A 15594-nucleotide genomic window follows, 5' to 3' on the forward strand; every position below is an offset into this window, starting at 1 on the left:
ATGCCCAGCTAATTTTTTGTATTTTTAGTAGAGACAGGGTTTCACCATGTTGACCAGGATGGTCTCGATCTCTTGACCTCGTGATCCACCCGCCTCGGCCTCCCAAACTGCTGGGATTACAGGCTTGAGCCACCGTGCCCGGCCAATTTTTATTTTTTAGATGGAGTTTTGCTCTCATCATCCAGGCTGGAGTGCATTGGCGCGATCTCGGCTCACCGCAACCTCCGCCTCCGGGGTACAAGTGGTTCTCCTGCCTCAGCCTCCTGAGTAGCTGGGACTACAGGCACGCGCCACCACGCCCAGCTAATTCTTTTGAATTTTTAGTAGAGACGGGGTTTCACCTTGTTGACCAGGATGGTGTCGATCTCTTGACCTCGTGATCTGCCCACCTCACCCTCCCAAAGTGCTGGGATTACAGGTGTGAGCCACCGCACCCGGTGACAGTGGCTCCTTTGTCTGTAGACACGTGAACATTCAGACTGGACTGGCCCTGGCAGACCTGGTTCTACGCCAGCCCTGCTCACCTTCACCAGAGACCACAGCTGGGCAGAGGGCAGAGGCGGGAATGCCGGCGTGATTCCAGCTCTGCACTTGGGAAGGTGATATGCAGCCTTTTGAAGGAGGGGATGGGGTTCTCAGTTTATGAAGGTGACGTCCAGGACCCACAGTTCTTGGTACTTTATAAGTAACCCTGGTCCTGGCCAGGCGTGGTGGCTTGAGCATGTAATCCCTTTGGGAGGCTGAGGCAGGCAGATCACTTGAGTTCAGGAGTTCAAGACCAGCCTGACCAACATGGTAAAACCCCGTGTCTACTAAGAATACAAAAATTAGCCGGGAGTGGTGGCACATGCCTGTAATCCCAGCTACTCAGGAGGCTGAGGCAGGAGAATCACTTAAACCTGGGAGGCAGAGGTTATGGTCAGCTGAGATTGAACCACTGCACTCAGGCCTGGGTGATAGAGTGAGACTTCATCTCAAAAAAAAAAAAAATTATATATATATATACACACACACACACACACACACACACAAATTAGCCAGGCATGGTGACAGACACCTGTAATCCCAGGTACTCAGGAAGCTGAGGCAGGAGAATCACTTGAACCTGGGAGGTGGAGGTCGCAGTGAGCTGAGATCATGCCGCTGCACTCCAGCCTGGGCCACAGAGCAAGACCCTGTCTCCAAAAAAAAGAAACAAGAGCATTACAGGGGCATTATTACCCCAGGAGCCCTCATCTGACTCGAGTGACCACATCTGGGGGGATTGGGGCCAAACGGCCCTCCCTGACATCCAGCCCAGGACACACTGGGACTCCCGAAATGGCCCCTCTAGGAACCAGCATGTTGCACGTTCCCACATGACAGCTTCAGAGTGGATTAAACGTGTGTGTGTTTGTGTGCATTTGCTGGGGCTGCTGAAATGAATTTCCCGGAAACTGAGGACTTAACACACGTTTATTCTCCTGCAGTGGTGGGGAGCAGAAGTCTGAAGTACAGGGGTCTCAGGGGTCTGCTCCCTCAGGAGGGTCTTGGAGAGGGTCCTTCCTGCCTTTCCAGCTCCTGGGGCTCCAGCATCCCTGGGCTTGTGGCCCCATCACTCCAGCCTCTGCCTCCATTCACAGGTTATTGGGTTAGAACATGAACATATCTTTTGGGAAGTGCCATAGTTCAATCAACTTCAATTGTATCCAGTTCCCTCTGGAGGGTCTAGGGCAGGGTCCTTCCTGCCTGGGAGAGGCTCCAGCATCCCTGGGCTTGTGGCCCCATCACTGCAGTCTCTGCCTCCATTCACAGGTTCTTGGGTTAGAACATGAACGTATCTTTTGGGGGTATCATAGTTCAATCCACTTCACTTGTATCCAGTTCCCTCTGGAGGGTCCAGGGGAGGAAGCTTCCCGCCTCTCACAGCTCCTGGGGGCTCCAGCATCCCTGGGCTTGCGGCCCCATCACTCTCATAGGCCACTCTCACTCCATCTGCACGTGGCCTCCCCCTGTTTTCATCTCCCCCTCACTCTCTCATAGGGACACTGGACTGGGCCCATTCTGAATCCGTTTGTGATGACCCTGTTTTCAAACACAGTCCCATCCTGATGTTATGGGGGACATTAATTTTTGGGGAGGAGGGGACATCAGTCACTGCACTGCTAAACCATCCCTGTTTTCTCTCCATAGAGATGATGGCAGGGAAAAGACAGCAACAGACAGCCTCAGAACATCAGCTTCAGCCTCCATCAGCCTCCCCCAGGCCCAGACACGGAGGGGCCGGGCATTGAAAGCCACCCACGATGGAGCCCCTGGGCAGAGGGCCAGCTCGCCCCTTCCAGCCTCCAGAAGCCTGTTTCCCTCTCAGGAGAGCCTGGAATTAAATTCCATATACGCTTCCGACCCCCATGGCGAGCGGGAGCTGGGCTTTTGCCCAAAGCGGCTCAGGTCCTGAGGCTGATGCAGGGGTGTCTGGGGTTGAGGGAGAAAGACCGAGACACACCCTGCTCACCACCCACACAGCGCAGGGAGGGGGCCTCGGTGGCTGATAACCCTGCAGGTTCCTGGGGTCCACACCTGTGTCTGGTTTTCAGTCCCCAAATGGTCTCGTGGGTCAGGCCCGTTGCCTGCTCCCAGGACGCTGGATGGATGTGGGACAGCTGAGGCCCTCCGTGGGGTAGAGGATCTGGAGAATGGGCAGGAGGTGGGCAACTCTGGAATCAGGCTGCACCTCAACCCATCTCACAGAGCAAGTGAAGCCCTTTCCACTCCGGGCTTCCGAAGTCCTCGTCCTGACTCAGGGAAGCCTGAGCACATTTCACGGGGCTTGATGGGACCTTCTTCCCCATCAGGCAGTCACAGAAGCAGAGGCAGGGGTCCCCCAAGCCAGGTCAGAACAACTGTGCCATAAAAACACAGTGTAGCCGGGCGCGGTGGCTCACACCTATCATCCCAGCACTTTGGGAGGCCGAGGCGGGTGGATCACAAGGTCAAGAGATCGAGACCATCCTGGCCAACATGGTGAAACCCCGTCTGTACTAAACATACAAAAATTAGCTGGGCATGGTGGCGCGTGCCTGTATTCCCAAGTACTGGGGAGGCTGAGGCAGGAGAATTGCCTGAACCCAGGAGGTGAAGGTTGCGGTGAGCCGAGATCACACCATTGCACTCCAGGCTGGGTAACAAGAGCAAAACTCTGTCTCAAAAAAAAAAAAAAAAAAAAAAAAAGAATCACAGAGCTCAGCTTGGGGGTGGGGGGGACCTGCTGACTAGGAGGAATCCCAGGAGCTCCCAGAGTCATTAGAAATGAAATAGTCTGTCCTTGTTCCTCTGCAAGAAGAGTTACAGCCACAGCAACCACAGTGACCCTGAGTGGCAGAAATTGAAATGTTGGGGTACACCAGGCTCCGGAGACCAGAACCCCAGGGGCAGAATGGAGAAGTCCCAGACCACAGCTAAAGGGCAGCGTGAGCAAGGAGAGGAGCTGGGAACGGTGCTTGCAGGCCGCCCAGTGACAATAGCTGGAAACTGAGTGGTCGCAGCGGGGCTGCTGGAACGTCCACACTTAGAAGGAGGGTCCAAGGAGCCGGGGGTGAAACCCCATCTCCACTAAAAATACAAAATATAGCCAGGCACGGTAGCTCCTGCCTGGTCATCCCAGCACTTTGGGAGAGCGAGGCGAGCAGATCACCTGAGGTCAGCAGTTCCAGACCAGCCAGGCCAACATGGAGAAACCCCATCTCTACTAAAAATACGAAATTAACCGGGCGTGGTGGCAGGTGCCTGTAATCCCAGCTAATCAGGAGGCTGAGGCAGGAGAATCGCTTGAACCCGGGGGGCAGAGGTTGCAGTGAGCCAAGATCGCACCACTGCACTCCAGCCTGGGCGACAAGAGCGAGACTCCGTCTCAAAAATGTTTATATTTATATATAAAATATATACCTAATATCAAAATATATATATTATATAATAATACATGTAATATATAATATATATAAATATATACATAATCTCAAAATATATAATATATACCTATTGTGAGATTATGTATGTATTTATATATAACACACATATATCATGTACCTATTTATATGTATTAGCCGGGCATGGTGGCACACACTGTCCTTCAGCTGAGGCAGGAGAATCGCTTGAACCCAAGAGGTGGAGGTTGGAGGGAGATGAGATGGTGCCGCTGCACTCCAGCCTGGCAACAAGAGCGAAACTCCCCTCAAAAAAGCAAAAAAATACAAAAATTAGCCAGGCATGGTGGCACACGCTGTCCCTCAGCACTGCCAGGCAGAGCCACCGAAAGCTGCCACCCTCTGCAGCAGAACAAAGCATCCCTTGCCACTCTCTGCGCTTTGCTTCCTTCCCTACCATGAGTGAAGCTTGGAGACCGTTCCCCACCTGGCGTCTGCAGTGCCTGGGAAGAAGGTACCTCCCCTCTCTGAAGCTCGGGGACTGGGACCATGGCCTCTCCATGCGCCCCGGCTCTCCAAGCTGCACCCCCAGTTCTCCAAGCTGCATCCCCGGCTCTCCAAGCTGCGCCCCAGTACTCAGAACTCGCTCTCCTGCCTCTTGAGACTGGGCCTGGAGGCTCCCTCCGGCCCCTCTGGGCACGCGCCAGCCTCGGAGCGCATAGACATGGTCCTGGCGGAGAAGAGGCTCTCTGGGCGAGCGTCCAGGGGGTCCGTGGGCACCCAGGCGCATCCCAGGTGCTCCCGGAGGAGCAGCTGGAATTCCCGAGACGCGAAGTAATACACGAAGGGGTCCAGGCAGTTGTTGAGGCAGCTGAGACACAGCGTGAGTTTGTAGACGTGGTAGTAGCTCCTGGCGTAGAAGAGACGCCCCACGATGTGTGCCAGGAGCACGAAGCAGGTGACGAAGGCCAGCGCGGCCACCGCGGCCAGGCCCACCACGCGCCTGAGCACTGCCTGGAAGGAACGCAGCCTGGAGACCCTTCCCTCTTCCCCACCGATGCTTCTGCAGTGCCTGGGAAGGATGCTCCTGCCCTCTCTCAACCTCGGGGACCATGGCGTCTCCATGCGCCTTGGTTCTCCATGTGCCCTGGCTCTACAAGCTGCTTTCCCCGGCTCTCCAAGCTGCGCCCCAGGACTCAGAACTCGCTCTCCTGCCTCTTGAGGCTGGGCCTGGAGGCTCCCTCCCGCCCCTCTGGGCGCGCGCCGGCCTCCGAGCGCACAGACGTGGTCCTGGCGGAGAAGAGGCTCTCTGGGAGAGCGTCCAGGGGGTCCGCGGGCACCCAGGCGCATCCCAGGTACTCCCTGAGGCGCAGCTGGAATTCCCGGGACGCGAAGTAATACACGAACGGGTCCAGGCAGTTGTTGAGGCAGCTGAGACACAGCGTGAGCTTGTAGACGTGGTAGTAGCTCCTGTCGTAGAAGAGACGCCCCACGATGTGCGCCAGGAGCACGAAGTTGTTGGGGGCGAAGCAGGTGACGAACGCCAGCAGGACCACCGCGGCAAGGCCCACCGCGCGCCTCCGCTGCCCCAGGCCGTGCGCCTCGTCGGTGCGCAGCAGCTTCAGGATGGTGGCCGTGTAGCAGGCCACGGTGACCAGGAAGGGGATGAGGAACAGCAGGATGAAGATGGTGAAGAGAAACACGGCCCACATGGCCAGGTTGGGCAGCATGGACCACTTGAGGACGTCAAAGCAGGTCACGATGCCCAGGGCGTGCACTGGGTAGGTGAGGTCCGTGCGCGCCAGCGGAGAGAGCGCGGCCAGCAGCAGCAACCAGGTCCCGGCGCACGCGGCCACCGCGTACCTGCGGCGCCTCCAGCGTTTGGAGCTCAGCGGGTACAGGACGCCCAGGAAGCGCTCCACGCTGATGAAGGTCATGGTGAGGATGCTGGAGTACATGTTGGCGTAGAAGGCCACCGTGACCACGTTGCACAGGAGCACCCCGAACACCCAGTGGTGGCGGTTGCAGTGGTAGTAGATCTGGAACGGGAGCACCGCGGCCAGCATCAGGTCTGTGACGCTCAGGTTGATCATGAAGATGACGGACGGGGAGCGCGGTCCGATGCGCCGGCACAGCACCCACAGCGAGAACAGGTTCCCTGGGATGCTGACCAGCGCCACCAGCGAGTACACGGCGGGCAGGGCCACTGCGATGGCCGGGTTGCGCAGCATGTCCAGCGTCGCGTTGTCCGGGCCCGCGCTGCCGTTCGCGGGGGGCTGCATCCTGGGGACGGCTCCGCTGTCCCCACTGGGGCCTGTGAGGGAACGGGGTGCGGTTAGGGCTGAGGGAAGGGACGGGCCTGGGCGCTGAGGCTGGGAGTGAGGGGTGGAAATGCTCTGCAAGCATCCCTGTCTCCTCCTGTCCGCCCTCCGTCCCGCTCCTCCCTTCCTCCCTCGATTTCTTCCTCCTTTTCGCCCTCCTTCCCTCCCTTCCTCTTTTATTCCCTCCCTCCCTCCATCTCCTCCTCCCTCCCTCCCTGCCTCCCTCCAACTCCTCCCTCCCTCCCTTTATCTCCTCCTCCCTCCCTTCATCTCCTTCCTCCCTCCCTGCCTCCATCTCCTCCTCCCTCCATCTCCTCCTCCCTCCCTCCCTGCCTCCCTCCATCTCCTCCCTCCCTCCCTCCCTCCATCTCCTCCTCCCTCCCTCCATCTCCTTCTCCCTCCTCCCTCCCATCTCTTCCCTCCCTCCATCTCCTCCTCCCTCCTCCCTCCCTTCATCTCCTTCCTCCCTCCCTCCATCTCCTCCTCCCTCCCTCCCTCCATCTCCTTCTCCCTCCTCCCTCCCTCCATCTCTTCCCTCCCTCCATCTCCTCCTCCCTCCTCCCTCCCTTCATCTCCTTCCTCCCTCCCTCCCTCCATCTCCTCCTCCCTCCCTCCATCTCCTTCTCCCTCCTCCCTCCCTCCATCTCCTCCTCCCTCCTCCCTCCCTTCATCTCCTTCCTCCCTCCCTCCCTCCATCTCCTCCTCCCTCCCTCCCTGCCTCCCTCCATCTCCTCCCTCCCTCCCTCCATCTCCTCCTCCCTCCTCCCTCCCTCCATCTCCTTCTCCCTCCTCCCTCCCTCCATCTCTTCCCTCCCTCCATCTCCTCCTCCCTCCTCCCTCCTTCCATCTCCTCCCTCCCTCCATCTCCTCCTTCCTCCCTCCCTTCATCTCCTTCCTCCCTCCTTCCCTCCCTTCCTTCATCTTCTCCTCCTTCCTTCCCTCTCTCCCTCCCTTCATTCATTTCTTCCTTCCCTCTTTCCTTCTGTCTTTCCTCTTTCTTCTCTCCTTCCTTCCCTTCAGCTTTTACTTCCTTCCTCCCTCCCTCCTTTCTTCCCTTCCTCCCTTCATTTTTCCTTCCTTACTTCCTTTCTTCCTTCCTCTCTTTCCCTCCCTCTCTCCTTCCTTCTTTCCCTCCCCTTTTCCCCTTCCTACCTCCCTCCCTTTTTCCTCCCTGTTTTTCTCCCACCAAATATCTAAGTGTCTGTAAATATCAAGCACCCTGCCTCACACAGGAAAGCTCACAGAACAAATAAAAACCACCCACCAGAAGAGCACCCAGAACATGGCTTCACAGAGACACAGGCTGCTCCAGGACCCCCATCACCAGAACACCAGAAACAGGGCTTCACAGAGACACAGGCTGCTCCAGGACCCCCAACACCAGAGCACCAGAAACAGGGCTTCACAGAGACACAGGCTGCTCCAGGACCCCCAACACCAGAGCACCAGAAACAGGGCTTCACAGAGACACAGGCTGCTCCAGGACCCCCATCACCGGAGCACCCAGAACACGGCTACACAGAGACACAGGCTGCTCCAGGACCCCCAACACCAGAGCACCAGAAACAGGGCTTCACAGAGACACAGGCTGCTCCAGGACCCCCAACACCAGAGCACCAGAAACAGGGCTGCACAGAGACACAGGCTGCTCCAGGACCCCCATCACCGGAGCACCCAGAACACGGCTACACAGAGACACAGGCTGCTCCAGGACCCCCATCACCGGAGCACCCAGAACACGGCTACACAGAGACACAGGCTGCTCCAGGACCCCCATCACCAGAGCACCAGAAACAGGGCTTCACAGAGACACAGGCTGCTCCAGGACCCCCATCACCAGAGCACCCAGAACACGGCTACACAGAGACACAGGCTGCTCCAGGACCCCCATCACCGGAGCACCAGAAACAGGGCTTCACAGAGACACAGGCTGCTCCAGGACCCCCAACACCAGAGCACCAGAAACAGGGCTTCACAGAGACACAGGCTGCTCCAGGACCCCCATCACCGGAGCACCCAGAACACGGCTGCACAGAGACACAGGCTGCTCCAGGACCCCCATCACCGGAGCACCCAGAACACGGCTGCACAGAGACACAGGCTGCTCCAGGACCCCCATCACCGGAGCACCCAGAACACGGCTGCACAGAGACACAGGCTGCTCCAGGACCCCCATCACCGGAGCACCCAGAAACAGGGCTGCAGAGACACAGGCTGCTCCAGGACCCCCATCACCGGAGCACCCAGAAACAGGGCTGCAGAGACACAGGCTGCTCCAGGACCCCCATCACCGGAGCACCCAGAAACAGGGCTGCAGAGACACAGGCTGCTCCAGGACCCCCATCACCGGAGCACCCAGAAACAGGGCTGCAGAGACACAGGCTGCTCCAGGACCCCCATCACCAGAGCACCCAGAACACGGCTGCACAGAGACACAGGCTGCTCCAGGACCCCCATCACCGGAGCACCCAGAAACAGGGCTGCAGAGACACAGGCTGCTCCAGGACCCCCATCACCGGAGCACCCAGAAACAGGGCTGCAGAGACACAGGCTGCTCCAGGACCCCCATCACCGGAGCACCCAGAAACAGGGCTGCAGAGACACAGGCTGCTCCAGGACCCCCATCACCGGAGCACCCAGAAACAGGGCTGCAGAGACACAGGCTGCTCCAGGACCCCCATCACCGGAGCACCCAGAACACGGCTGCACAGAGACACAGGCTGCTCCAGGACCCCCATCACCGGAGCACCCAGAAACAGGGCTGCAGAGACACAGGCTGCTCCAGGACCCCCATCACCGGAGCACCCAGAACACGGCTACACAGAGACACAGGCTGCTCCAGGACCCCCATCACCGGAGCACCCAGAACACGGCTACACAGAGACACAGGCTGCTCCAGGACCCCCATCACCGGAGCACCCAGAACACGGCTGCACAGAGACACAGGCTGCTCCAGGACCCCCATCCCTGGAGCACCCAGAAACAGGGCTGCAGAGACACAGGCTGCTCCAGGACCCCTGGGAGCAGCCAGACCCGGGGTGGGGCTGACGGGAACTCAGTGGCCTGCCACTCCCCGTGGGTGCAGGGACCCAGGGTCAGCGTCCACCTAGCCCTTCCTTCGCTCCTCACTTCCCCTTGGAAACGCAGAGAGCGTGCTGCAAAGGACGGCACAGTGGCTTCCCCACGGGGGCTGTGAGGATGGTGGGACATTCAGCACTTATAGAGCCACAGAGACTGACTCTCAAAGAAACTTTCTTGGCCGGGTGCTGTGGCTTGTGCCTGTAACCCCAGCATTCTGGGAGGCCGAGGCAGGTGGATGGTGAGGTCAAGAGTTCGAGACCAGCCTGGCCAACATGGTGAAACCCCGTCTCTATTAAAAATACAAAAATTAGCCGGGTGCAGTCGTGGCGGGCGCCTGTAGTCCCAGCTACTCAGGAGGCTGAAGCAGGAGGATCACTTGAACCCAGAGGGGGAGGCTGCAGTGAGCTGAGATCGCACCATTGCCCTCTAGCCTGGGCGACAGAGTGAGACTCCGTCTCAAAAAAGAAAAAAGAAAAGAAAAGAAAGAAGGAAACTTTGTTTGCACCTGCAACATATTTGCTTTTGCTCCCTGCTGTCCCAGGCAGAATCTGACTGCTTTGAGGTCTGGTTCTCCATTTCCACCCGCCACGAAGAAGCCGGGGTGCCCCCACCTCATGGGCTGTCTGGGTGTCTTCAGGATGCCGGGGTACAGAGGCTGCCGGCCGTGCACCACGTGGAGGTGCTGTGCCTCCAGCCTTCACATCCCACATGAGCCTGGCTCTGCTCCCTGAGACTTCTGCCTCTGTCCTTTTCTTTCCCTCCTGTCCTTCCCTTCCTTTTCTTTTCTGATGAAGTGTCGCTCTGTCACCCAGGCTGGAGTGCAGGGGTGCAATCTCGGCTCACTGCAACCTCCACCTCTTGGGTTCAAGTGATCCTCCTGCCTCAGCCTCCCAAGTAGCTGGCATGCAGGCACCAGCCACCACGCCCAGCTAATTTTTTGTATTTTCATTTTTAATTAATTAATTATTTTTTTAAGACGGGGTTTCACCATGTTGGCCAGGCTGGTCTTGATCTCCTGACCTCATGATCTGCCCACCTAGGCCTCCCAAAGTGTTTGGACTACAGCCGTGAGCCACCGTGCCCGGCCAATTTTTTGTATTTTTAGTAGAGATGGGGTTTGACCATGTTGGCCAGGCTGGTCTCAAACTCTTGACATCAAGTGATCCACCTGCCTCGGGCTCCCAGAGGGTTGGGATTACAGGTGTGAGCCACCGTGCCCGGCCTATTTTTTTTTTTGAGACGGAGTTTCACTCTCCTTACCCAGGCTGGAGTGCAATGGCGCAATCTCGGCTCACCGCTACCTCCGCCTCCTGGGTTCAGGCAATTCTCCTGCCTCAGCCTCCCGAGTAGCTGGGATTACAGGCACGAGCCACAACGCCCAGCTAGTTTTTTGTATTTTTAGTAGAGACGGGGTTTCACCATGTTTGACCGGGATGGTCTCGATCTCTTGACCTCGTGATCCACCCGCCTCGGCCTCCCAAAGTGTTGGGATTACAGGCTTGAGCCACCGCGCCTGGCTTATTTTATTTTATTTTTTTTCAGACAAAGTTTCACTCTTGTGGGCCAAGGTAGAGTGCAATGGTGCGATCTCGGCCCACTGCAACCTCCACCTCCTGGATTCCAGTGAATCTCCTGCCTCAGCCTCCCGAGTAACTGAGATTACAGGTGCCCACCACCAGGTCCGGCTAATTTTGTATTTTTAGTAGAGATGGGGTTTCACCACCTTGACCAGGCTGGTCTCGAACTCCTGACCTCAGGATCCACCCGCCTCGGCCTCCCAAAGTGCTGGGATGACAGATAAGAGCCACTGCGCCTGGCTGACGCTGAGACTCTGAGAAGACCCAGAACGGGGCTGGAGGCTGCCCTGGGCAGCTTCAGGAGGTACAAACCTCAGGACCAGACTCACTGGCCCCCCCACATGGATAGAAACCACAAAGCAACCGGCAGCCCCCAGCCGGGTCCTCCTGTGAATTCCTCCGCACCCCCTGAGCACTAGCCTGGGTGTTAACCCTTTCATCTTAGGTACATCTCCCCCAAAGCGTCTATCAGCAGAAAACACTCAATCCAAGTCTAGCTTTTAGCTCCTGTGTTATTCCCCGGCTCCGCCCTCCTGCTTCTTCCTGCAGAGGAGACCTGTACCTTCTTACCAACTGCTGTGCAAAGAACTTCCTCTAACTGCTTTTAAAATGGCCCAGAGTTTCCGTTTCGGGGTGAAGTTCTCTGCCCTGCATGTGTGAGGTGTACGGTTTATACAAGGGTCAGTGTCGCTCCCCACCGCCAGCTGGGTACCTTCAGCCACCCGTGGCTGCAGGAGGAAAAGGGGATCCTGGATTCTCGGGGTTCTACTCGGCGCTGCTGTGAAGGGTGTCAGAGAAACACTGTTTTTATTTTGAGAATATAAATGGGGCCTGGTGGCTCACGCTGGCAATCCCACTGGACTTTGGGAGGCCGAGGCGGGCGGATCACGAGGTCAGGGGTTTGAGACCAGCTTGGCCAACATGGTGAAACCCCGTTTCTACTAAAAACACAAAAAATTAGCCGGACACATCTGTAGTCCCAGCTACGTGGGAGGCTGAGGCAGGAGAAGTGCTTGAACCCGGGAGGCGGAGGTTGCAGTGAGCTAAGATTGCGCCACTGCACTCCAGCCTGGGAGGCAGAGTGGGACTCCATCTCAAAAAAAATAAAATGAAAAAATAAAATGGGGCCAGGCGCGGTGGCTCACAGCTGTCATCCCAGCACTTTGGGAGGCTGAGGCAGGCAGATCACCTGAAGTCAGGAGTTCAAGACTAGCCTGACCCACATGGTGAAACCCTGTCTCTTAAAAAAAAAGTAAAAATAGGGCTGGGTGTGGTGGCTCACGCCTGTAATCCCAGCACTTTGGGAGGCCGAGGCGGGTGGATCACGAGGTCAAGAGATCGAGACCATCCCGGTCAACATGGTGAAACCCCGTCTCTCTTAAAAAAACAAAAATTAGCTGGGCATGGTGGCGTGCACCTGTAATCCCAGCTACTTGGGAAGCTGAGGCAGGAGAATTGCCTGAACCCAGGAGGCGGAGGTTGCGGTGAGCCGAGATCGCACCATTGCGCTCCAGCCTCGGTAACAAGAGTGAAACTCCGTCTCAAAAAAAAAAAAAAAAAAAAAAAAGTAAAAATAAAATGGCAGAGCTAGAAATAGGGCTGCCCTGGAATTGTTTCTTTGTTTCTTATTTTATAGAGATGGAAGCTTGCTGTGTTGGCCAGGCTGGCACGAGGGACTCAAGCAATCATCCTGCCTCAGCCTCCTGAGTAGCTGGGACTACAGGTTGAGTGTCACCATGCCCTGTTAATATTTTTATTTTTTGTAGACAGGGGGTTTCGCTGTGTTGTCCAGGCTGGTCTCAAACTCCTGGCGTCAAGCAATTCTCCTGAGTAGCTGAGACTACAGGTGAGTGTCACCATGCCCTGTTAATATTTTTATTTTTTGGAAGACAGCGGGTTTTGTATGCTGCCCAGGCTGGTCTCAAACTCCTGGCCCCAAACAATGCTCTTGCCTCACCCTCCTGAGTAGCTGGGACTACAGGTGTGTGTGAACATACCGACGTAATATTTTATTTTTTGTAGACAGGTGGTTTTGCTATGTTGCCCAGGCTGGTCTCAAACTCCTGGCCTCAGGCGGTCCTTTTGAGTAGCTGGGACTCCAGATGCATGCCACCATGCCCAACTCATCTTTTTTTTGTAGAGATGGGGTTTTGCTATGTTGCCCAGGCTGGTCTCAAACTCACGACCCCAAGCAATCCTCGATTCTCAGCCACCACAAGTGCTGGGATTGCATCGTCAGCCACCACAGCTGGGCTGGAGTTTGCTGCTTAAACGCTCCTGGTCGGCATCTGCGCCCCGTTTAAACAGGTTTAAACACCACGTCTGTTGAAACTTTTGCAGCCCCGGCCTCCCCCAGCCCCGCTCCTGTCTGCACCCATGTGGTCTCAGGATCCAGCAAACTCCCCGTCTCTCTGCTGCAATTCCAGTGTGTCCCTGCGGCCAGCCTACAGCCCCCAGGGAGGACATCAGACCAGGCCTTGGAGCCGCACAAGTGATTCATCAAGAAATTACCTCTAACTGACACCGGCTGCTCTGACCTGACAGGCAGCTGCCTGTGGTTTCGGCCTCACCAGGGCCGGGGCGGCAGGATGGAAATTTTACAAAGTGAGCAGAAAACGGTTGTTTGGTTGTTCGTGGTGCTGTCTGGGCTGTGGAGGCAGCTCTCCAGAAATATCTGGGTGCTGAGTTATCTGAAGCAACAGACAGGAACAGGTGGGCGCTCAGGGGCTGGCTGCAGGTTGGAGCCCCTCCCCTCTGCTCCCCTCCTCTCCCCTTCCCTTCTTCCCTTCTTCCCTCCCCTCCCTGCCCTGTCCCCTCCCTTTCCTTCCCTTCCTCCCTTCTTCCCTCCCCTCACCTCCACTCCCCTCCCCTCCCTTCCCTTCCCTCCTCCCATTCCCCTCCCTCCCATCACCTCCCTTCCCTTCCCTCCTTCCCTTCTTCCCTCCCCTCCCCTCTCCTCTCCTCTTTCCTTTCCTTGAGAGGGAGTCACTCTGTAGTCCAGGCTGGAGTGCAGCCGTGTGAACTCGCCTCACCACAACCTCCGCCTCCGGGGTTCAAGTGCTTCTCCTGCCTCAGCCTCCTGAGTAGCTGGGATTACAGGTGCCCGCCACCACGTCCAGCTAATTTTTGTATTTTTGGTAGAGACAGGGTTTCACCATGTTGACCAGGCTGGTCTCGAACTCCGGACCTCAGGGGATCCACCCTCCTCAGCCTCTCAAAGTGCTGTGATTACAGGCGTGAGCCACCGCTCCTGGCTTATTTCTTCTTAAAACAGCTTTACCCAGACGTAAGGTGTGTACCGTAAGCTTTCACTCACTCAGAGTGAAAAGCGGTTTTTAATATATTCACACATGTGCAAATAACACCATAATGCAATCCTGGAAGAGCGCTCCTCCCTAAACAGAACCAGAACCCGACCGCGCATGAAGGACTCATGCCTGTCATCCCAGCACCTTAGGAGGCCGAGGCGTGTGGATCACGTGAGGTCAGGAGTTCGAGACCAGCCTGGCCAACATGGTGAAACACCGCCTCTACTTAAAATACAAAAATCAGCCGGATATGGTGGCGGGTGCCTGTAATCCCAGCTACCGTAGAGGCTGAGGCAGGAGAATCACTTGAACCTGGGAGGCGGAGGTTGCAGTGAGCCGAGATCATAACACTGCACCCCAGCCTGGGCGACAGAGTGAGACTCTGTCTCAAAACAGAATAAAACAAAAACCTCAGAACCACCCCCAAGTGTCAATCCCGTTCCTTCCTGCCCCAATCCCTCTCAACCTTAAATCTGCTTCCTGTCTCTGTGGACTGGGCTTTTCTGGCCATTTTATAAGAATAAAATTGTACAGTATGAAGTCTTTTGTGTCAGGCTTCTGTCACTGAGTGTGGGGTCCTCAAAGTTCATTCACTCTTCAGCCTGTGTCAGAGTGTCACTCCTGTTCATGGGTGCATAGTACTCCACCGTGTGAAGAGACCATATTCTGTTTATTCATTCCCCTGTGGATTCGCATTTTGGTCGTTTCTGATTTTTTTTTATCTTTTGAGACAGAGTCTTGCTCTGCTGCCCAGGCTGGAGTGCAATGGCACAATCTGGGCTCACTGCAATCTCTGCCTCCTGGGTTCAAACAATTTTTCTGCCTCAGCCTCTGAAGTAACTGGGATTACAGGCACGCGCCACCACGCCCAGCTAATTTTTTGTATTTTTAGTAGAGACGGGGTTTCACCATGTTGACCAGGATGGTCTCGAACTCTTGACCTCGTGATCCACCCGCCTCGGCCTCCCAAAGTGCTGGGATTACAGGCGTGAGCCACCGCGCCCGCCCAGTATTTTTGTATTTTTAGTGGTGACGGGGTTTCACCGTGTTGGCCAGTCTCAAACTCCTGACCTCAGGTGATCCGCCCACCTCAGCCTCCCAAAGTGCTGGGACTACAGGCGTGGGACCCTGTGCCTGTCCTGTTTCTGATTTTTGGCTGTCTTGAATAAAGCTGCTCTCCCCTAACCCCCAGCCCTGGGAAGCCCTTTCTGAAGGGTTAAGATGCTGAAAGCAGTATTTTCTTGTGTCTACAATAACCCCTCTTTCCTGAGGGCTGGGGGCTGCCCTGGGAGCTCACCACACAGGGGAGGTAAGACAGCCCAGCCCCGAGGAGCCAGAAGCCAGCCCTGGGCTGTCCTTGACATTTGCTCTCTTTTCTGAGTTTCTGGGGTGTTTGCACCACCCA

General features: G+C 56.5%; 1 protein-coding gene across 1 annotated transcript; it reads right to left on the reverse strand.

Annotated features, from left to right (window-relative positions):
• Positions 1 to 5098: 5098 nt before the first annotated feature.
• Positions 5099 to 6375, reverse strand: LOC144581204 (S-geranylgeranyl-glutathione receptor P2RY8). Its single transcript, XM_078364108.1, has one exon. The coding sequence runs from the start codon at positions 6182 to 6184 to the stop codon at positions 5099 to 5101; it is 1086 nt and encodes a 361-aa protein (XP_078220234.1). The 5' UTR covers positions 6185 to 6375.
• Positions 6376 to 15594: the final 9219 nt, after the last annotated feature.

The sequence above is a fragment of the Callithrix jacchus genome, chromosome X (genome assembly GCF_049354715.1).
Source record: "Callithrix jacchus isolate 240 chromosome X, calJac240_pri, whole genome shotgun sequence".
NCBI lineage: Eukaryota > Metazoa > Chordata > Mammalia > Primates > Cebidae > Callithrix > Callithrix jacchus.

What these genes read in the sequence shown, in the direction of transcription:
- LOC144581204 (XM_078364108.1), bottom strand. Translation starts at nt 6,184, where the DNA reads ATGCAGCCCCCCGCGAACGGCAGCGCGGGCCCGGACAACGCGACGCTG.